Raw genomic sequence first — 24,518 nt, 5'->3', positions numbered from 1 at the left:
TGTTTTAATAGCACTACTAATTTAATCATTTGAATTACTGATTTGATCCTACTAACTTTTATATGTCTTTTCTTTTATCCACTTTGGACTGTGTAAGTCTAACTTTTGTTTTGTTTCTCTTTGTGAGACCATATTGTCATGTCATGATGTGATCTGTGCTTTGTGTATTATTATTTGCCTGTAATTAAAAAAACAAAAAAACAAAAACATAATATGATTGTGGCACAAAAACTGGGTATTTTAAGCAAACGTTATCTTTTCCGAACCATAATCAAGTGACTTTTGGGCCAAAACATAACCACATGTGGACCACAGCATTGTTGAAACGTAAAAAAATGTAGTTTCAACATATTCACTTCATAATAAAACACGTATCTCCACTTTTGACGATTTTGACTTTCTTCAGTGCATGGAGTGTCCATAATATTCCCTAGCAACCGTTAGCGTTGGGTATCCAAATGACCAATGGAAAGACATCATCTATTCAACACGTATCTCCACTGGGTGTCAGAAGTGTCCATCAAAGCGCGTAAAAAGTCAAAATCATCAAAAGTGGAGATACGTGTTTTTCATTGGACAGCGACAAAATGTAATGTATCCATGGTTTGCAGAGATGTACAATGCCAGTATTTTTCTGGTGAATGGGTTGGTGTAGCATTATGTTGAATACTGAAACAGTCTGCATAAACATCACTTTACCACCTGTAATGGTTAAAAACTGCCGTTACAAATTGGTTAAATATGCACATAATTCTGTAGGAGCTGGATCCATTTCCCTGTATACCAGCAAAACAGCATGTGAACCAGAGGAATGTGGAAAAAAGTGCTCCTGTTTACACACTTATAATTGTCTGTGTCAAATATGCTCGGTTGAATGTTATTGGGAAAACCAAATCAGCACGAGTTAACACTAAATTGTACTCCACTTGTGGCCAACTATTGTGGCCTTTCTGTGTAACTTCTGACAGCTGCAAAGATAACAAAGATCCAAACCTTTACGCTGTTAAAACAATTCCTCTGGAGAACTGTGCTTAAGTTCAGCAGTAGTTTAGTAAGCATGCAGTAAATGGTTGTCCTTCCACAGTGGCTACATACAGAAGATTTGTCTTTCTCTGCTATCAAAAAAGCTGGAATGCCCTCAAAATAATCAAAAAGAGTCTTGTATTTTTTTCAGTTGACATCCATACAGTTTTAAAATTATACAACAGGTAGATTGGGTGTCACAGGCTGTTGATTAAACTCACAGTTCTAGTTAAAAGTTAAAAGGTTTTTCATCTGAGAGCATTGCTACACTTCTACCTTAAGAACTTGTACCTCTTCGAATGATCCGTTCAATCACAGCACTCTTGTAGCTACGTTAGAGCAGGCGAGATACAGCAATGTGTATGAGTCCAGAGCATACAGTATAGTCGCCATCATCAGTCAAAATATCTATTGCTTTGGTGGAGGCTGTGCAGCCCATGTAGTTCCCCCATGTGGAGTCAGCCCAGGTCTCTTATCTGTGTCCATACAAGCTACCTGTCCCTTCAGTCCTGTGTCCACTGTGTTTCAGACCTGATGATTCGGCCATTGTGATTTCATGTGCATTTTTAGTATGTATCTTGCCAAACAAATGATTGAAAATTGAGTTGTTTAAATCCGTAGTAATCCAGTAGATGTTTTCTTTTGGACTAGCCAAACATCCTAACATTTGGTTTGCTTCTCCCTCTGACATGGATCTCTTGGACTCACCATCCTCAAGAAATTTTTTGAGTGATTCATGATGGATTACCTCCAGTTTTTACATCTCATTCTGGAGGTAAACTGATTCCTACCCTGTACAAAGACAAGAACTCATTCAATACTTTAAACAAAGACAGGAACATCTTTAGAAAAAGAACCAATAAGATCACTTTCACATTGTGGTGGTAGATAGTAGTTGTGTACCATATTTGCACTGTAAAATGTACAAAATATCACCATGTTGTTGGCTAGTGACCTGCAATCTTATTCACAAGCACTTTGAAGCATGTTTATTTATCTACAACATACAGTGTACTCTGAAACAGTAACACATTTATAAATAAATATTGCAATCTTAACAATCTTACAGTTCTCCTTTTTTTATTGTCAGTTCTTCATGACTCGTCACCTGAGCTTAACGAAGGTGAGGCAACCTCTGCCTGTCCTGTCTCCTTCCTTTCGCTTGTTCTCATATGTGCTATCATTCACCAGCAGGTCCTCTCTTTTCTATCTTTGCCCTTGGCCTTTCTTTCCGTCCTCACCCTCTCAAATGTTAATTTAAATAAATAAATCTCTAGGAGAAAAAAGAATCATATATTCCTTAAAATCTTAATAAATCTTTGAAATAAAAAGCTACAATTAATATCTTCCCAAATCAGGGGAAAAGTGTAACAAGGAAAAAACATAATAAAAACATTCTATTTATCAAAAAGGACAAACAAAAGGGGAGAAAAATATACATAATTATGTTCAGCAAAACAAACATGTTTCATGAACCCATATTCGTGAGATATTCAAGAGTGTCGCTTCATTTTCATTTGTATTGTAATGTCATTCAGTATATCCTGTTAGCTCCATGTTTAACACCGCAGGTACTCTGCTCTGTCTTGTTGCCTGCGTGGTTTCTGTTTTAAATAATCCTCATTATTAAGTGTTCGGTCGGGCTTTGCAAAGCCCAAGCAGCCTCCTTTTTATACGAGACACCTTAGTCAGTCCCCTTTTAGTGTACAGACAGTATTTCACAGTATTTCACTGTGTACTTTAAGTTCAGAAAGTCTCTACTGCTGTCCAATCACAGACAAGGAGAGGGGCCAGGGGATGATGGGATTGGTTACAGGGAGAAAGCCATCATTGGCTTGAAGGTTTTCACGAAACAGGAAGTAAGCCTCAAATATGGCTAATGTCCCTTTCCTGTTTGGAATTGTGCAAGTTTAAATGCCTCTGTCTTGGATCCAAGGGAGAAACAGTCTTTTGTATGTCATTTTTCCAACTCCTGACACATTCTGTTGTTTGAGGAAAGAGCAAGATCGCCCGTATTCAGTGCTGAATGGCAGCTCCCACTGGTGCCTGAATTTATAGTTGAGTACTTGGAATATATATATTTTTTACATGTTACATTTCACTTATGAGCAATGCCGAAAGCAAATCCGTCACATGATAGAACAAAAACAAACAGATTGTATCTTTGATGCGTACCTTTTCTTCGGTAATCAGAATCATTAAATAACCACTCAGCAGACTTGGCAGGTAAATATTAAAACTAGATCTATCAATAATCAATCAACAGCTACAGCCAATGCTGGCAAAACACCTTGTGAGTAAAAAATACCTCAGAATTGATGTTCTTGCCATCCTCGTTTAAATGTATAGTGGCTTGATAATGTTTGTCCAATAACATACCCTGAATTTACTGTATAGCACAATGGTTCACTGGTATTCTGAAAATAAACATTCATAACCAATAGTGACTTTATTATTGACTTGTACACTAATATTTTCACAATAAATAATATAAAAGAAACTCATAATGTTATTTATTGTTTGCTACCATTGATTTCAGTGTGAGCTAGTGATGACAGTATGCTTTTCATAGCCTAAGGGGAGCTGAATCTAACATCCCCTAAACTGTCTGTTCAATAATCTTCTCAGCTCTTGGCCACACTTTGTGTTCTCTTCACTGTTTTCATATTCCTCCTGTTCTCCCTCCCTTCATCCATTGCAAAGGCATTACAGGTGAATTGTACTCATTGTTCATCCTCCCCCTCCTGCGCTCGTCCTCTGCCCCTCCATTTCTCAGTCTCTTTCCTATCAGTCACAGATTGTCTTGTAGCCTCTCCATGTAGGTTCTGATTTCAGATTGACCCAGGTCCATATCCTGGCACACCCACTTGATGTCATCCTCGCTCCCATTGGTCACCACGACTGAAGAGTTGGCGTATTGGCCACCCCCGCCTGAATTATCATTGGGCAGGACGGTGGCGAAAGACGTGAACTGAACACGCTTGCGTTTGGCAGCTGCAACTGCAGCTGCAGCCGTGGCTCGGGGGGAATTATTCAGATGTTCCGCTTGGCCAGTGGCGTTTTTACCACCAGTAGTGATTGCTGAAAGGCACTGATGCGGTTCTGGAACAGATCTGGGCAAGGTTTGTCCGTGGGTGACGCCCCGATGTCCACTTGTGCCACCACTCCCACTAATCGTGCCCATGCCCGTGCCCACGCCCATCACCAAGGTGTTACCGGCCCCGTTCAGCAGGTACTTGTTCTCCTCGTATCCCCCTTCATTTCGGTCGATGATGGTGGTGCACTCGTCAGGCAGCCCGCCCTGGCATTGGTCAGTATGGTCAGCTAAAAGGTCTGCCTCATTGCCAAGCCACACCCAGTCATGGGCATGGTTCATGTTGCCTCCTGCTTCCAGCACAGGGACCTGCTTGTGACGGTATCTGCAGATGAAGAATGATAATTAGTCTACAACAGAAGTACAATTTTGAAGCAGTGCAATTTCGGGCTGTGCTGATTTTTGTTATATTGACGATAAGCCTAAATTTCATAGATGAACCTATTTCCCCATCAGTGACAGGTGTTTGGTCTTCAGGCCTTTCAGGTTTACATGGTGGTTGGCACAGAGATTTTGACCAACCCACAATTTTATTGTCGAGTTTCCTTCCAATAATCAAAACAACTGAGTACTCAATTATCACAATTTTTACCTGAAAGCAAAGCTGACACAGTTGATGAGGAAGACCAGTATTGCCAGACAGAATACACCCAAAAGGGCATACATTCCAATCTCCAGATCCGATAGTCCTCTTGTGGTCTGAGTCAGCTCACTGTCTCCAGTGCCTGGAACCTCCACTTGTGCTGGGTAGCTACTGTAGTCCCCTGCTTGGCTGGGGCCTCCGCCCCGGCTGCTGCTGCTGCCTCCACTGGCAGCTTTGCCACCTGAAGCACGATGGGTTACTGTGCTCTTGGTCGTTGTGCTAACCTGAAAACAATACATAAATAATTGAAAATATATTAACTCCACTCTTAATTTAAAGTGGGTAGTTATAATGTGCACTGACCAAAAATACTGTCATTCATATTAAAAGATAGTAGATTAAAAAAAAAGCTAAATATTTCCAACCGTACTGTTACTAGTGAAAGGACTTATATATACTGTAACTTTGAATCAGGTTTAATGTCAGTGGGTGAGCAGGTTGTAACATAACATAAAAATGGAGACTTTCCCTAACTTTCTTGGTTGCCTATAAAGAATTTGCGACTATTTTTTTTTCCGGAAAATTCAAAACGGGACATTATGCGCACTCCTTAGTGCCTCACCTCTTTTCAGCTACTCTACAGTGCTAACAGTGTGTAGCACTAGCTAGCATTAGCTTAGAAATTGAATCCTTTACTGTCAACCATCAACCAGCACTCACCACAACACTGACTCCACTCATGCTGTGTTCCCTTACATAAATTTTGCAGTGGTGGCCCAGAAACAGACCTTCAGTTAACACGATAACAACTCAAATTCAGCCAGTGCAAGATGCATCACTGGCAATCTGATTCTAAACTGCCTAGACTCCCTGTCGAATCAGCAAACTTTCTGTTGCTGCCATTACACAGGTCAGACCCAATGCTTCCGTTGGCCACCAGCTCGCTGTGGCCCAGGTGCTGGGGTTTGCAACTGGCTGAATTTGAGAATGCCACAGCCTTGAAAGAAGGTCTGTCTCCAGAGCTTATGTCTGCTCTCCCTTCCTTTCTAGTGACAGGAAGTAAGGCAGAGGGACGGCATGGTAGTTTTGTGTTTGTTACTTCACTGCTTTGGCCAATGCCCAGGTGCCTACTCGTGCCTATGGAGTGTGAGCGCGAGCAACAAGCTACGGACTGCAATTCACTTAACAGCCACCGGTGTCATTAATAACAAGGACTGTCTCAAAGTTACATTCAGAACCTTTAAATCTGAAATTTAAATTTTACATGACAAAAAGCAGCAAATTACTCATTTTACAGATTGCACTGAAAATAAATTGGAAGAAAGCTGTATCTATCATTGTTCTTCCGACCTTTCTCATGGCTCCTTCTTCTCGATCCACTGCTGCACTGTTGGACTTCCAATCTCCTCCATCCTTTGTTTGGTGCTCACTGGTGCTGTTGTCCATCCCGTCGTCCTGTCCACCTCTTCCCATCACACCTCTTTCATCACTCTTTGCTCCAAACTTCACTATCACATTTCCAACTCCAGACGCCAGCACGCTCTTCCTTTTGGATTTCTGGCAGGTCTCAGAGATGACCATCTCTACACGGACCAGTGATCCCTGTCCATCACCCTCTGCCACTACAATAGGCCAGTGTTGCTCCTAATAGAACATAGCAACAATGTAAGGGTAAGCAAACACTGTACTGTGGACACCATGCTGTCTGTCACTTTTGCAAAATCTGAAAAGTTTTTCCTGAAAATATTTCTTAGTAAAACTTCCACATTTTTTGGTTTAAATCACTGGCTTGACAAATAAAACTCCTAGTGGCTTATACCTGATTGGTTATGGAGATGACACTCTCATCCAATGACACAGCCGAGAGAAGGAAGTCCTTGGGGTCATAGACATCAAGTGGTGTCACTGAACCATCACTGTACTGGATCCAGGCACTGATTGCTGCTTCCTGAAAGAATATGACAAAAGAAATTCTCATAAGATACAAAGTGTGTTAACAGTGTTTTGGACTTTAGCACAGAACTGTCAGTGTTCCTTTGTCAAGCCATGAGGCGCTATGATGAAAAGTCATATTCATATCTTTGAGTGGCTCTAACTTGGGTAGAACATTTGCTAAAGTTTAGAGATGGACAATTTTACTAATGGGGATACGAGTGGTACCTGCATCAAAACATAAAGATGCAAAGTTAGCAATCAGCTGGTGAAACATTTAGTAGCTAAAGAACCAAACATTTCTCTCAGTAGTTGGTGGAAACCAAAACAGAGCTAAAACGAGAGTAAAAATTTGACTTCCATTCTTCATCCAACACTTTTGTCCTCACAACTATATAAGGTGGCAGTGTTTACAGCATGTTCCAGTGCCCTAAGTGGCTAAAATAATGGTATTTCAGATTTACTTTGGCGGCACTACATAGAGAAGGACCTGGATAGCCAAAGAAATAATCACATTATTTAGATGAAAGACCAAATCCGTCCTTGATAGTTTTCAAGAGCTTCAGCTTGCTGCACTAGAAGGCCTCTAAGTCTTATCTGAAACCTGCTTTACTAAGAGTTTATCAGGTAAAGACGTAGTTGCTGTTCTACCATGCTCCAAGTCCTAGGCCATGTAGTCTGTAAGTAATCCCAGTATTAACTCATGTTCAGCAGAATTAAACTGTTAGTTCAGGCAGAACACAATCAGGCTCAGCTCACATCCCAGCTACATCAGCTGATCTCAAACAGCCATTCAACTGATGGAGCAGCTGATTGATGGAAGGGAGTCAGCTGATAGATCACATGATTCCTTTTGTATAAAACCAATCGGCAAATCTTATTCAAGGTGCCCTATTTAAACTGCTCTGGCCTGCCTACTGTTGCTGCTTCCTCTGCAAGCCACTTTGCAAACAGCCTCCACCACAGCTCCTCCTTTTCATGCCGTGTCTGACTTATCAATGCCATTTCTGTTTGTCAATAATGCTGCTCTGGTCTGTTCCTGGGGGGTCTTTGCTGCTGCTCTCCCTGCCTAAGGCTTTCCATTTAGGCGCATGGAAGGGCAGGAAAGTGTGCTCTCTTCGCCTTAGGCTTTCCAGGTAGGGGCGTGGAAGAGGCTTTCTGCGTAGGCCCAAGGACAGGCAGAGAGGCCCCAGAACAGAGCCATACCACCAAATATAATACTGCAATGGAAATTAAGTTTTCTTTGACTAAAGTGTTCCTGACTGAAGTTCAATTTTTTCTTGAGGACCCAGTGTATTCACGGGCGGTGGGAAAATGGAATGAGGGTTTGTTTAAACATCAAGGCAAGTGATTCTCATCTGATTCATATCATGCCTGGTCTGGTACAGACAATAAATTATAGTCTGCTCTGATCACACAGTATCACAAGGTCAAACACCTACATCAGACCAGGCTGTGCTCAACCCAACTGCCAGAGAAATTGTTGGCACTGTACATTTCTGCAAACTACAGATAGGTAACATTTGTACATTACTATGTAGCAACTACGTTGAAACTCTATGTTTCTTTACATTTCTACACTTTGGTCAACATGTGGTTAGGTTTCGGCACCAAAACCCACTTGGTTATGTTTAGGAAAGGATCATGTTCTGGCTTAAAATACCCAGTCCTGGTGCCACAGTTGCTGCTGGAAATGCATCAATGTCTTGCTAAAAAAAACAACAGGTGCTGTTGTTTATTGGTCTCAAACAGTAGTCTGCAACTTGGCAGCTGTCGTTTCTGGATGTCACGCCATCCTCCGTCCCGCCCACCTTCCAAAGACAAAGACAAAGCTTCCCCTAGACTCATATACACCTAACCACAACCACATCACTTTAGAAATGTTGATATGATGTAATGTATCTCTGGTCTGCAGAAACATACAATGCCAACATTTTCTTCTGCAGACTGGGCTGCGATTCCAGCCTACGCATAATTATCTGCAATTTCTTCATAACGCTGTCCAGACCTTTTTTGGCCGTGTACACGAAAAACTGCATTACACCACTGTAAGCTGTTGATCACAACCTGTCTGTATTCTAACACTTTATATAGGAATAATGGCAGACATCAGAACCTTAGCATAGTCCACCTTTGATACGCTAATCAAACTGCAGAGAAACTTATCATCAGAACTTATATAACATGTCATATAAACATAAACATTTTTACCAAATATAAATATGTGCTTAAGTGGCTCTTACAAAAAATATTCATTGGTGTTGGACAACAGGGGCAGATTGATACCAAAATATCGATACTACAGATACTACATTTGGTTTTTAAGATAGATTCTAACGTCAAAAGGACTGATACTAAAATAGGAATCAGTTTCTCTCTTTTATGTTGAACCTTCTGTATGTCAAGAGTAAAACTGCCTGTGTAAACTGCGTTCCATTGTCATGAACACATGTAATGCATGTACTCTGCTGTTGTGGTGTGTGCACTCAAACAACAAACGCAGTGCGCATGCTTGATGCACTGCAGTGCACACCTTGAATAGGTTAACCCAACACGTAACGGCATGATGACTGAACAAAAGAGGGAAAAAAAAAAAGATATGACAAAGAGAACGTGGAGCTGTCACAGAAAGGGAGGGAGGTAGAAGGAAATGCCTCAGCATGCAGACCCTTGACAAGAAATAGAAATAGCTCACTGGTAGAGTCTGTTCAGAGAGGCTCAGGCAAAAAATATCAAGGTATATCATAGTTAGGATCTTCAGCATTGGTTAATGTTACATTTTCAAACTATTCACGTCCCACTGGTAGGAGGCCCCGGGGTAAACCCAGAACACGCTGGAGGGATTACATATCTCGTCTGGTCTGGGAACACCTTAGGGTCCCCCAGGAGGAGCTGGAAAGTGTCGCTGGGGAGAGGGACGTCTGCGGTGCTTTGATTGGCTACCCCCGCGACCCAGCCCCAGATAAGTGGATGTGGATGGATGGATGGATGGATGGATTATTCACCTCATTAATCATGACATGCTGCTCTATCCCACATTAAAGGTAGCTTTTAATGAAACGTATGGGAATCACTATTGGGGATTCTGGCCCTGCATTACCCAGGATTGAAACCAAGTTTTTGGGTATTGCCTATCCCTACTTGACAATATATGTTTTTTTTTCATGATTCAACTTTTTGTGTCTCCAACACAATGGCAATGAATAGCATGTTGTTACTCTCGGAGCAAGACACAAAGAAAGACATCTACACTCCCAACAATTCACCCACACAAACAATTCAACATGCAAACAATGGTAATAGAAACTTAGCCACTTCTTTTTGTGCAAGGACACAGTCTTTTTGGACTGTGTTGTATCTATCTCCAGTCTCCATCTCTTCTATTACAATGAGGACAAATACTTCGAAGAAAAGTGTTTTTTTTGTCAACAGTCTTTTCCAGACGCAGCTATTCTGTAAATAAAAACAGAGTTCAGCAGAGAATGTATTTTTTCTCAGCTCGTCTTTAAGTGATCCTGCCTCACTAATTTCCCTTGATAAAACCCTTTGCTTTCTTTATTCAGAACACAGAAAAGACTGTGTAGGTATAACACAGCAAAAACCTCCCTACAAAAGTAATTAAGCTCCAACGTGAAGAACAACACCTTATCTCTTTCCCTCCCTCCATTTTCACATTAAATTGTACTTTTCCTTGCCTCCTCGAGCCCCTTATTTTCTCCCCACTTTCCTTCCGACCATCTGTTTTTTTTTACTTATTTTTATTTTCTCCTCCTTCTCAATAGTCACATCATTTTACTACAGGTCATGGTAAATGATAAAAAAGGACAGAATACAAAAAAAGAAATGAATGTTTGAATAAAATGCAATATCAGATGTGTATTTTCTCTGTAATGAGCTGTTTCTCATCCAATTAGCCCTTGGATATAAATTATAATGTGGAGTATTGTTTGATAGGGAAAAAAGGAGGGAGAGAAGTGGTGAGAGGGAAGAGGGTGTGAGGGATAATAGCTTCTGATAGTGTGATAAAATAACCCTTGGCAATGTGATTAGAGCATCAAGAATAGCTTGTAAACCTGGTAGCCTTGCAATACAATACGCACATGGGTGTAGATGAGCATGTGTGTTTTAGGTGTGTGTGTTTGTTTTTCTATAGATATGACATAAAAAGCTTAATGTCCCAAAACAAATTCAGCCACTCGTCAGCACTCTCACTCTGAGCATAAAGTCAGGTTTAAAAAAATCTGGGTGTTATCCTGGACGGTAATTTGACCCTGGAGCAACATGTAAAGAACATAGTCTAGTCTTGTTTTTACCAGCTGAGGAATATCTCCAAATGAAGGCCACTTCTGTCCTTTAATAACACAGAGAAAGTCATACATGCTCTTAAATCCTCCCATCTTGTTTACTGTAATGTCTCTTTCCCCTGCCTAAACAACCAAGCTATACATCAGCTCCAAATCTTTCAAAACTCAGCAGCTAGACTTTTGACCAAAATAAATGATCCTCACATATCACACCTATTTTGGCTCTCCTGCATTGGCTTTCAGTCTCTTTTAGAATCCATTTTAAAGTTATTTTAATCACATAGAAGGCTCTCAATGATCTGACACCAGAGTTTATCCTCCTGACACCTGAATGTTTTGTTTGGTATGCATTTTTCATTTTTCCTAGCTATTTGGGATCAGTAGGACCCAATGAGTATAAAAATCTCAACATTATCAAATATAATTAAGTCCCAATGACCTCAAATGAGATAATAATAAAGTCCCAATGTCTTTAAACGAGTACTACTTAAGAAATTAACTTGTTACCATTGTTAAAATTGGTCAAATTTGTTGCCATATCAATCTGCAAACATTACTAATCATAACTAACCTTTAAATGTGATCAGGTTTTGGACCTTGTCCACTTTTGTGTCAGGATCAGCTGCAGACTGACTTGGCAGATATGGCTGCCATCTTGTTTTTACATGGATTAGTGTATTGTGCTCTTACTACCACTTGATGACACAAAAAAAGTGTCCACGAATGAGGACAACAGGTCTAAGTTAAGTGGAATGAAGTATAAGGTCAAGTGAAAATGTGATGTCCTCATATGAGGACACAGGGTCTCATATAACTATATATAACTGAACTTCTCAAACTGTACCGTCCAAACAGGCCCCTCAAGTCTCCTAGTCTGGCTCCTCTAACTGTTCCAGAGTCCAGGTTAAAGACAAAGGGTGATTGAGCCTTTTCAGTTCTTGCTCCTTGGCTTTGGAACAGCCTCCCACTGAACATCATATCAGCTGACTCTGTTCACGTCTTTAAATCTCGTCTGAGTGTATCTTTTTGCAGCCATGTGTTTATGTATGTATGCAGTCAGGTATATATGTGTCTAAGTGTGTATGTTGGTGTAGGCATATGTATATGCTAATGTTTCATTAGTATCACTTGTGTTTGGTATTTTCTTCACCTTGGAAAGTACTTTGTGCTTTCAGCTCAAAAAGTGCTCTATGAATAAAGTTATTATTATATTATGGAGTTATGCACCAATAAAGGAGCAAAAGTGGAGAAAAGAGAATAAGTATGAACAAAAGTATCAAAGTTTTAATCCATAATTAAAAATTTTTGGACACATATATCACTAATGTAGTTTCAATTGTGATTTCAATTGAGCATTGTCAAAAGACGAACTGCCTCTCTGTGGTTCTAGCTAACAATATAGAGTGTTTGTTTTACTGTGGACCTTTAGGTGGTTGTAACTGTAGCTGAGCAGTGCTACAGCCTGGAAGTTACACACTCCTAATTAGAAACTGATTATGGGTGAGATAGCAGCGATTTGATGTTCGCAGCACAGAATTACTGTTTAACTTCTATGATTACAACCTTGGGGGTATTACTGTGGAGACCGCAACAGCTTAAGATGTAGTTCATCAGTTTGTGTGTGTGTGTGTGTGTGTGTGTGATACAAACCTAAAGGCAGCAGGGTGTATATGTATGTTTATCATCTGTCTGCATGTGCAAGTTAGAATCTGAAAATCTGATAAATAAAACCCAAGAAGGATATGATATCTAGCAAAGATGGAGATATTGCGAGATATTGTGACGTTGTGTGTGTGTGTGTGTGTGTGTGTGTGTGTGTGTGTGTGTGTGTGTGTGCATAGTATCTCCTACCTGTTTAGGTGTGTGTAGCAGGTCTGTAGCTGTAGTCGTTAGCTGAATAGCCTGGTTATTTGCAGGACTCGCTGTCATACTGAGGGTCAGAGATGCAACCAGCTGGACTCCCAGGTCAGTGATAGTGACCTAGACGAACAAGAAAATATCACAATGCATACCAATAACAAGCACCTACATCCTAAAAAAGATAGAATAATTCAAGATGTTATTTTACCTTGTCATCCAACACAGTCACAGTCTTCTCTGCCAGGATAGAGTCAGACAGCGGAGACAGAACCTGCAACGAAAGATCACATAATGCATTTACAATTTTATTTAATCTAAATTTTCACTACCTCAAACTAATCTGCATTATTAGAGTTGCAGAGGAGTCCACGTATGCGCAAGAGCAATTTCATTCAAATGTGAGTCCCTAAAAGTTTTCATCATGAATTTGCAGGTTTACTTTTCCTGCTCCAACACGCAGGGTGAATCCCAAGTGCCTTATTTGATTTTTCCTTGCTCCTTTATCCTCACTTGGACCAGAAGTTGGTCTGGTGCAACATCTTCATGGCCGTCTCAAAGCTCTTATTTCTGCTCTGAGGACAGAGGAGTGAGTGGAGATCTCTGAGGAGCCTTTACAGAAGTGTTTTACAGACCGACAAATGGACATCAGTTATTGATTGGATGCTGCAACAGATCTGACAGATCAGATTCAAAGCAAGTGCATTGGTCTTGTACAATATTAGGGTATAAATCAATGACAGTTTGTCCAAACACCATTTAACTCATTTAACTCAGAGGATATTTTTAATGAAGCTACTGAAGCATGTCCCCAAAATGTTTTTGCAACAGACCCATAAGGGGGGGAAGGTGCTGCAAAAGAGGAGTGTGGCCCGGCAGAGATTTGGACGTCAATGGATGATTGTCAATCTGATCGTTATAAAACTTGTTGGCTTTTTTTTTAACGTAGACTGTCAAAGGTCTTGATTCTTCACAGCTTTCAACTTATGCTGGCTTGGACCCCAGGACCCTATTGCGGCTATATTTTCCTCTCTCCTCACATGGTTTCCTTGCGTCTCTCCATGCATCCCCCGGTGAGAGGGACTAAGATGCAAGAGAAAGGGCAGGAAAGGGACATGTGGATGCGATTTAAGAGACTTGTGATGCACCCCCAGTGTTCAAGTAAAATTACATTGCGTTACTGACAACCTGCTGGTTTATTGGAGGTTGCCAGCAACAGCAGGAAGAAGATCACAGATGCAGCCTTTGTCAGTTACGCCCCAAAGCTATGGAACACACCTGTAGATATCAGGGAAGCTAGCTGTCTAAATATTTTTAAAAGAAAGCTTAAAACATACCTGTTCACTTTAGCCTTTAACTCGCTCTGACTTCCTGATACAGGTCTGAAACGCTTTCTTTTTACGTTCTTACTTTCTACTTACGCTTCACGCTGCTGCAACTCTTTCAAAATCTTACTTGATTTTATTATTTATAGTTTTACAACTCTATGATTTTATGAATTAGTTCATCCATGTTTTAAACTGTTATAAATGTCCTTTTATATTGAATTGCCTTGTTAGCTTTATGTCCATTGTGTCTATTTTCATGTAAAGAACTGCTTACTCCTTATTGTAAAGCACCTTATTGTTGTTTGACAGGTGATGCAATGACAGCTTAATAAATAACAGGAAAGGCAAAATAATGTTAACCATGCTGCATCAAGTACAGGAAATGAGGGAGTACACATTAGCAAAAACTCTGAAACACAGTACAGGAGAGAGTTGCACCAAAGAGCTTTTGTTGTTGTCTCAGTGATTATTGCCTTAAGGTGACAGTGAAGTGTTTAACACTGACGGAGGAGCAGCGAGAGCTGGTTAACACCACAGTGCTGTGGGCCACATAAACTGGTGGTATCTGTTAAATTAGGAAACAAACACACACACACACAAAACACACACACAAACAGACCTGTAAAAGCTGACGATACTTGATACTTGTGTAAAGTAAAGAAAATGCTGGTTCGGAAACACTGCGGCTATTATTTCACATCTATGACAAATTGTAACCCACGCTGAGTAGTGGAAACACACACACTTGTACACACACACACACAGACACACACACTCACAGTGTCCCCGTCTGCCTCCCAGCTGTGCACCAATGTGTCAGCATTTAACTAAGACAACTTAGCATAAACAAAGCACAAGGCCAAAACTAAAGAACTACACAGAGAGTGAATGAGAAGAGAAGAGTGAGTCGCCGTAAGTGAGAGACAGCGACCGAAGTGGAGAGAATTAAATGGAGTTGGTGTCAGAGAGAGAGAGAGGGAGAGACAATGACAAATAGAGGAGGACAGAAAGTGAGAGGGGGGCAGAAAGAAGGAGCGCAGAAGAGATTGGAGTGCAGATGGAGAGAAGGAGCAGCAGACAGACAGTGATAGAGATTAGGAGCCCCGTGCTGTAGTGTGCTACTCCGCCCGGCGACAGGAGGACAGGCAGATCTGATTGGTGTACAAAGAAAATCTCTCAGCGAACGTGTCGGGGCGTCAAACTCAATCCCACCCTCAGCGAGCTAACAAAATGCAATGATTGACAGCTCTGGGATTGCTCTTCAAGACAGGCAGAGAATAAGAGGGCGAGAAAGAGAGACTTCGGAGGGGAGGAAGGAGTGAGAGAGAGGGAGGAGAGGAAGAGGCGAGACTCGGGGAGACGGAGCTGGGGGGTAAAATTGAAATGTCAAACTATCAAATGACGGCTGTCGACTGTGGCATCTCAATGGGAATGCTGGGTAAATTCTCTCTCTTGGCTCCCAAACAGAGCACAGCTGTCTGGATGCGTGCATCTGTGTGTGTGTTCCCTGTGTATGCGTGCATGCATGCAGCAGTCCCCAGTCAAATGGATGCAAGCATACAGTCAGCTGTTCCCCAAAATCCCCACTGCTGCTCCCAACTCAGTGCCAAACCACTTCAACACGCGCACAACAAACTCTTCAGAGCAATCATGCAAATGTAAGCACTTGGAATGAAATCCTGAATCACAGAAATACAAACTTTATTTATTGTTACACGAAAGATGGAGATGCAAAATAAAAGACTAGAATATAACAAAAACTGTACAGACTGTGATTGTGACATATTCGGTGGTTTTGCCTCAGTGCTGCTATATAACAGCATACTAGTAAGACAGTAAGCCACAGGACTGTCCTCCACTGTCACATTCAGTCACAATGGACCGGCTTATTGGAATTCAGCAAGTGTGCAAGTGTGTTCACTGTGTGCCAGAGTAAGTGTGTGTCTGTGTGTAATTGCTGAACCTCACGCTGAGATTTTGGGGCCAAATCTGACAGTTAATTGTGGCTAATTGTCTAACGAGCTAGCAGGCGAGACTTATAACTGCAAGAGAGGAAGAGGAGAGGAAGAAAGAGAGGATAATGTTTACATCGTTGGAGTGCTTATAGCTGCAGTGTGAGTTGCCAAATCACACCGCGCTTCACGTAATCACACATTTTCAACCGTCTTTCTCTGGACTTGTTGTCCAATGAGTGATGAATACATTGTCGATGTCGAGGGTGTTTTCTGAATCCTTAAAATGGAATTCAAACACTGATTCTAAGATGCTCTGAACTCAATAATGCCTAATTTCCACTGCATGGTTTAGCTAGACTTAACTCACTTTTGGCACTAGGTCCTTTTCTGTTTTTTTTTTCCACTGCAGATAACACACCCTCAGTGTAGGCAAGATTCTCAACTGATGGCCATAGCAATACTGCGTGAAACTACCGTTACATCATCTTAAACACACCACTTGCTAAATCCTTCATCTGCAAGCAGACAGAAACATCTGAGCGTTGTCAACTGTATGGTGTAGTGTATAGCAGAGCTTCCCAACTGGTCCAGCCACAGGGTCCAGATTCTTCCTTAGTCATGAGTTCAAGGTGCACACAGTTTAAAATATTCAGTGTCATACTTGTGATTGGCCATGTCGTTGAGCTAGTTTGCTGTCTCTGTCATGTAGCTGTCCATTCTCTTACTCACTCTACAGCAGGATACTGCACTTCAAAATAAAAGCTCTGGGCCGGAAATTCACCATACATAAAAATTAAGTGTGTTTTTTACGAACTTCACATGTTTGTGAGTTCGCGAGTCACTTGCAGTCCTTTCAGAGTGGACCTGCGACCCACTTTTGGACTGAGACCAACCAGTTGCAGGGTTTGTGCAGGATGTCCCGTGTTGCGCTAGTGATGATTCTCTCTGACTCCTCTCTGCTCAGCTTGCTTGGAACCTCGACTGAGGTGGGACCAGAAAACTATTAGACACCTGGTACTATCCACAACCTTTGCTGATGGAAATCCAAGTAGATTTAAGTAGAGCCATGCCGTACCACGCAGTAAAAATGAGGCACAAATGGTACACCACAGTTTGTCTAGTTCTAGACTTTACACTAAAATCAGAATCAAAGTGACAAACTTTGAAACCACATGCTAAGATTTGGGCTATTTCATTTTATACTGTATAGTGCTTTGAAAGACTAATCCTGGTGCATATCAAATCCACCCTCTATCTGGCCTTGGACTAGCACCAGTATGCATACAGTGCAAACAGATCCATTGAGGACGCCACAAACACAGCCCTCTCTACTGCTTTAACACACCTGGAGCAGAAGGGGACACATATTAGGATGCTGTTTGTGGATTACAGGTCTGCTTTTAACACTATTGTCCCCAACAGGCTGGTCAGGAAACTACAGGACCTTGGTCTCACTAACTAACTGTGCCTATGGATCAAGGACTTTCCCAGCAACCGCCCACAGACCGTGAGACTTGGCCCTTACACCTCCACAAGTCTGACCCTCAGCACAGGAGCACCACAAGGTTGTGTGCTTAGCCTGGCCCTCTACTCCCGCTATACCTACGACTACACACCTTCACACCCGACAAATACAATCAGAAAATTCGCAGACGAAACAATAGCAGTGGGGCTCATCTCAAACGGCAATGAGACAGCCTACAGAGACGAGGTCTGCAAATTAATTGAATCAGCACATTTTTTGTATGTGAACATGCAATGACAATAAAGGCATTCATTCATTTGTCATTATCAGACTGGGATAAGAAGGTAATATATACTGCGTCAGGTAGGACAATGGGTTGTTTTATGGTTCTGGATAATTTTATCAACAAAAATAATTAAAAAACAATGAGAAAGAAAGCACTTGTTTAGTGATGGCAAAAGAACAGAGGGTACATACCTGTATTGTAGTGATCCCCAGGTCCCGTCCGATCAAGATTCTCCCGTCTATCAGTCTGGCAATGCGAGGATCTTCTACCTGTGAAGTACAGAAACAGCTGTCAGACACTACTAAAAGTTTCATCAGTTTGTTCATGACTAACTTTAATCTTTTATGCATTCATCCCGGATTAGTATGACATAACTTTACCTGTTACAGCTTTTATTTCAGAGTCAAACATCAGTTCTCACAAGAAAAGAGTGAAAGGAAAAGATCAGCATTTTGTGAAACATGTAGTTTTTTCCCAAAAGTGAGATAAAGGGATTGATACCAATCTTTTTCATGTGTGCGCTACAGTTAGAACTACAGTTGGGAGATTAGCTTAGCATAGACACTGGAAACACAGGAAAACAATGAGCTTCCAGTCTTTATGCCAAGATAAGCTTGTCACACTATGTCTACATTAATACTTAAAGGTTTAGTGTGTAGGATTTACATATATTGGCAGAAATGGCAGAATATTCATAGCTATGTTTTCATTAGTGTATGATCACCTGAAAATAAGAATCCTGTTTGTCATTACCTTGGACTGAGCTGTTTTTATCTACATACAAAGCGTGTGCTCTTCCACAGAGTTTCTACAGTAGCCCAGAAAAGACAAACCAAAACTGGCTCTAGATAGGGACATTTTTGTTTTTGTGTCAGCCACTGTAGTTCTCCTACATGCTTGGAACATGGGAGAAGTTTAAGTTCTGGAACCTCATGGCTGGATGACAGTAAATGCTACACACTAGACTTTTGACGCACATACACAAAAGTGGTCTTGATTTTCTCGTCTCTTACAAAGCGAGTGAGGACATTTTCCAAAATGTTGACTATCCTTCGAGAAAGAATTGGCATGTGTGAGTATTTGTGTATACCTTCAGCTGGTCCAAGACCAAATGAGTGATATCAGCTTGCCAGTCCGCGCCCAACATGTGGACCATCTCTCCTCCTGGGTCGGAGGGTTCTGCGACAAAATGGGTGAGGACCCGCACCAGGGCATACTGGTACTGAAAAAGGTCAAAAGAGTTCAAATTCGACTACATTGCTTAACTCCAAAATGGTGCTCTTCATTTCACTTAGTTATCTTGAGTTTTAACTATAGAGAAACAGTACACAATAATACTGAATGCTACCTTAAACCAACTGAGGTAAAGCATCACATACATCACCTCACATTTCATTCTCAGTATGAGGAGGGACAGCTATTAGTTTTTTCAGGGATATTGACATTGAAGAAAAGGATTAAAGAACTCTCTTTAAACGTGTGTTATGAAAACCAATCAAATAATACCTGCAGGGTGCAGCCTTTGCCCTTCCTCTCATCATCCTCATCATCTTCACTGTCTCTGGTAGGTCTGGGAAGAAGAGAGATAAGTGAGACGGAGAGAAGGAAAGAGAGGAGAGGGTGAGATTATCTGGTAATTAAATGCCATTTTTATACGCTACACTCAGCTTCAGGTAATCTACTGTATAATCTCCGCTCCAGGTTACACTCTCAGTCAAAGAAAAGACACTTGAGTTTTTTAATCCAGCTGTAACACTTTTAAACACTTTAGTTGTACAATGTGCATTTACTGGAATGCCTTGGTGAACAATTCTTTTAAATGTAACTGGCCTTGTGCTTTATTCTTTGGTAATACTGTCTGCAGGTGAGTTTTTGTAAACAGTATATCTAAACTATTGCTCCTTCTCTTAGCTGAGAAAGCATTAATACATTTGACTTGTGAATGGAACCTCAGTTTAAATGCACAATATTAATTCAACAATAAAATGAATCATGCACTTTAAAGATGTTGGGTTTAAAAAGCAGAAATCTTTGCGACAGTAAGTGGTTTCTGGTCCTACTGCTGCATTGAAACAGCTTATATAAAGGCTCTTAATGTCCTAAGGATTACAAGTGACACTGGAAAAGCTTTTTGTACTGGGTGGTTGACAGGGTTGTGAAGTGAGTTACATGTTTGATCACTATTGTCCATTGACAAAAAACTTCCTTTAGTGCTTTTAGCTCCTGTAAATTTGACATACTGCATGAGGTCCCACAGAGATAAATCATTGCCCCATCTCATTTAATCTGTGTTTGTGTTTGTTTAGCTCTATCATCGTCAAACAAATTGTCATCGCTATGCAGATGACACAATATTTTATATTTTACTTTGTCCTGATGATATCAGCTGTGTGCTTCCCTGAAAACCAGAAGTGGGGGACTTGAGTCACATGACTTGACTCGAGTCCGACGTGAGTTGCAAATTTGCGGACTAACACTTATGAAAGACTTGACTTTGACTTGAGACAAATGTTTTGAAAGGACTTGAATTTTTTAATTTAATATATGTATTTTTCTAGATATTGAAAGTCATATTTTGTTTTGAAAATATGATGAAGCAAATATCGCAGTGGGGGAGGACCCGCCAGCTAATATTCAGCCCACACTACCACAGCTCCTGCCCGCAGCTCTCGTATGAGGGATGACAATATGAACAGCGGCATCATGAGCTTCACCGTGTGGTTTTATTCAGTTCTATCTGCATGATACATGTGAGTTATATTATCAATATCTAATTTAGTATTGAAGGTGTTTTTTGCATCCAGTTACGCACCCACAGTCACCACTGTGAGAGCTGCTACATGCACTGCTAGCTTCATATGCTCAGGCTGTTATGGAAGTGACTGTCATGAGTTTATTATACAACCTCTGAACTGCATGTCTACCACAACAACACATTCTTGCTCCCAGCTCATCAAATACTGACACTTGATCAGTGGTCCTACACATCAAAGTATAATGGTATAATGGACTAGGTGCCCCTTCAGTATCAGTTTTGGACGCTCAGGGTTGGCTTGTTGATTTTTGTTAGTGACATGTATTGTGACTTTTCAAAATAAACTTTAGTATTCACAGGAAATCTACAGTTTCTGCTTGTTCAGAATAAACATAAAAAGCCTGTAAAAAAACTTTGTTTTAAGGTTTACTCCTTTAGGCAACAGTAGGTGGTTAGGTTTAGAAAAAAACATCATGATTTGGCTTACAATCAGTATGTTTGTCACTAATGTGATGTAACGTCACATAACATACATCACTATGCCTTGCCAACATTTGTATGAAGGGCCCATGTGGGTAGTAAATGGGCTGAAAAATGGGCCCTATATGGGACTTGTCCACGGGTTCTATATTGGCCCCATGACATTTGCCTACATTGGTGGGTTTACCCACTTGGGCCCCAGATAAGATGCCCATTTTGGACCCATAACCACTTTGTACCCAGGTAGCCCCATCATGACCCATGTGGGGTCAACTTGGGCAAGCCCACACATGGAATGGGGCCAGTATGGAACACATGGTCAATCCAATATTGCGCCAATTTTTCATTCCACTTACTACCCACACAGGCCCCACATACAAATGTTGGCTGGGTAGTATAGTGTGCTACATAAACAAGCACACTACACTGTTATTAAACCAACTTGATTGACTTTTGGTGTCAGACAGGACATGACCAGTGGCTCCAAGGTGAAAGTCCTGAGTTTGTTTAACCCATCAACCCCCACTCCCACCTACCCTAGGCAGACTTTTTGCTCTTTAAACTATGGACACTTTCAGTACTTCTCAACCAGCTGCATATCATACCTCTTTATGATTTTTTAAGATGGCTTTATCTTATTCAAGTACAAAAAGAAAAACACCATAGTGACTGTACAATTTGCTGTAAAAATCTGAATCCAACATCATCTGTCCACGTCATCTCTGCTGTGTCATTTTGCTATCTTTTCCATTTGTTGCCATTGTGCTTTTCCCGATAAAGTACACTGTGTAAAAAAACAAGCAATAATATAATTACATTATTTTCTAATTATATGTGAAAATTTAAAAATAATTGACACAATAATATGAAAATTATATACTTGGTGTAATTCCCCAGCTGTGGAGGCTGAATAATAAGTGCGGAATAAAGAAATAAAATGAACCTGAGAATACTTTGAATACACTATCAGTGTTAAAACAGAAACCCTCTCTGTCTTGCTCCCGAATGGAGGATCTCTCTTTCTCTCTCATACACAGACACACAAAGAAACACACATTCTTTCCTCTTCGCCTCCCTCTGTGTAATATCTACACAATACCACAAGCAGGCAGGCCCACACCGGATCTTACAATCACACAAGAACACACACACACAGCTACCTTTGTGTCCTATAACTGTCCCGGAGTGTGAAACCCCGGTAATATTACAGGAATTCTCTTTCCATTTCCCAGTGTCCCAGTTGCACATGTGTCTGTGTGAGAGTGTGTGCTTAATAGTGCTTGTGTTTCACTCTGTGTGATAGTAGTTAGGGGAGATAGGGGCGTGTGTGTGTGTATGTCTGTTTGTGTCTGTGTGCGCACACAGGGGTAGAGGCTATCTGAGCAGAAATTGGCAAAATTGAAAAATAGGTCCTGCAGAACAAAATGGAAGGGCGGCAAGATGGGGAATAGAAGCAACACATACGCACAAATAGCCACAAACACACACTCTTACATGCCCACATCCCCACGCACACACACAAATGCACAGTCAAACATGGAGGCACGGAAGCAGGCAGGCATGCACGCAGAGAGAAAGGACACACAGACCAACAGGAATGGGGTTTTTATAACCCGAAAATGAAAGTGCACATGCATATTTTAGCTGATATTTAACTGAGTGTGTCTGTGACAAGTTAGTGAGTGTATGCTGATATTAAAATCTGAGCCTTAAGTTTCCCCGTTGTGACTCTGAATTTGAGTTCAACAAACTCAGTTGGAGGCTGTGTATCTAAATGTAACAACTTCTTACTTACACATCCCTTCTCTATACTGGAGCCAGAGTTTCTTAGATGGTATAAAGCATTTTGGTACACGTGCGGAGCTGAACCCAAAATGAAGCCAGTGTAGTTTTGTCGCATGCTTGGCATCATAGTTCCATCCTCAGTGGAAATTCAAAACATTTTGGTTTTCAGTCAGTCAAAAGATTTGATTTTTATATTGTAGACTGTGAGAAAGAGGGGGAATAGGAGTCGTAGAATACACAAAGGGAAAGAAAAGAAAAATAAGCACAATAGAAGAAAGAAAAATAGAAAGCAGAGAATATACTTCTGCCACGGCTCCATAATAATTTGTATTTTAATAATACAAATCTAAATGCACCATGAAAGTCACAGGTTACATGTTCATTTTTTTGTACATGCAAGTAAGTGCAGAGTCTCGTGAGTAAATAATCTTTGTTCATAAGGTTTGAACAACCCATATATTATCTACCTGGATATGCAGCATCTGAATCTTTACAACTACTGATTTTTTCCTTGATTCATGGGCTGAATTTCCACCACAGGGACTCTAATGCCTCATGTTACCACCTCAATTGGAAAGACTGTCCCAATCCGGCCTGATCAAAAGGTGTTTTCAATCAGGCTGAGAGGGGTGGTGTAAACCTTTGACGCTCTGTTCAGTAGGAAAACATTAGTGCCTCATAACCATATACATGCGTAATCTGATAATTTCTCACTGGTAAAAATAAATGCATTCTCTCTGCTTATGTTTGACCCAAGTGGGGGTGATATTAGGTGACATACAGGGTGTGTGTGCCAACATGCCGCAACAGAGAATCATTCATAAATTCAAAAATAAAAATATTTAGCAATCTCCTAGTGCTATGTTCTTATGTGAGTGCTCTTTGATTTTGAAACAGCAGCCTTATGTAACACTGTAATAGGCTGCAATGTGGCGTCGCTGGACATAATCATCAGTGGTTATAGGTAGCAGTAGCCTGCGTATGAAACATTTAAGGAACATGAGTAAATCATAACTTCTACAGATAGTCTGCATGTATGGTATCTGGGGGACATATGTACCGTAAAACGTCAATTAATAGCCCGGGCTCAAAAAGGCTTATGTTCGGGACAGGCCTTAATTTCCTTTCACACAAAACTTTTTGATTCTTTTGATCTGAGGAAACTTACGGACTAAAGGAATATAAATAACTTACAGGGTAATGGAGGAATGGACACATCATTTAAGGTAGCAAACAACCTGCTTTTATACATCCGAAGAACTTCTATAAAAAAAAAAATTTACTTCTTGGCAACGAGATCAGGAGCCTCATTTATAAAAGAGTGCTTAGGATTCATACTAAAAGTCGATGTGCGCCCAAAAGCTGAAAATGGCGTGCGCCAAAAAATAATCTGATTTATAAAACCGTGCGCACGCACAATTGCACGCAATGTTCTCTTTATAAATCACAGACCTCCTGGAGATCTGCCTCATATTCCGCCCTCTACACGCCCTAGTTCAACCATAAATGGTCATGCAAATCACTTCATGAATGCGATCTGCATATAAATAAGCCGGCATGCGAGTGTTCTCTCGTTGAGAGTCACGGCGACAGGTGTGAGAAACGAACCAAAAAACGGAATTTCTCCGAGACTGAGCTCGAGACCCTTTAACGGGAAGTGGAGGACTGAAG

The 24,518-nt window shown here is 40.9% G+C and overlaps 1 protein-coding gene across 1 annotated transcript in view; it reads right to left on the bottom strand.

Annotated features, from left to right (window-relative positions):
- Window positions 1–2,024: 2,024 nt before the first annotated feature.
- The window catches only part of si:dkey-215k6.1 (transmembrane protein 132D), a 406,733-nt gene continuing 384,239 nt past the window's right edge, over window positions 2,025–24,518 (bottom strand). Inside the window, exons 8-16 of the mRNA XM_050051540.1 lie at window positions 19,334–19,397; window positions 18,918–19,049; window positions 18,019–18,096; window positions 13,005–13,067; window positions 12,788–12,916; window positions 6,520–6,648; window positions 6,051–6,344; window positions 4,710–4,984; window positions 2,025–4,442 (exon numbers count right to left, since the gene is read on the bottom strand). Coding sequence (XP_049907497.1) covers window positions 3,815–4,442; window positions 4,710–4,984; window positions 6,051–6,344; window positions 6,520–6,648; window positions 12,788–12,916; window positions 13,005–13,067; window positions 18,019–18,096; window positions 18,918–19,049; window positions 19,334–19,397 — 1,792 coding nt within the window. The 3' untranslated portion in view covers window positions 2,025–3,814. The remainder of the gene's footprint in view (window positions 4,443–4,709; window positions 4,985–6,050; window positions 6,345–6,519; window positions 6,649–12,787; window positions 12,917–13,004; window positions 13,068–18,018; window positions 18,097–18,917; window positions 19,050–19,333; window positions 19,398–24,518) is intronic.

Source organism: Epinephelus moara, chromosome 8, assembly GCF_006386435.1.
Source record: "Epinephelus moara isolate mb chromosome 8, YSFRI_EMoa_1.0, whole genome shotgun sequence".
NCBI classification, from domain to species: domain Eukaryota; kingdom Metazoa; phylum Chordata; class Actinopteri; order Perciformes; family Serranidae; genus Epinephelus; species Epinephelus moara.
The sequence above is the reverse complement of the archived record's forward strand: the minus strand, read 5'-3'. Positions and strand labels throughout refer to the sequence as shown.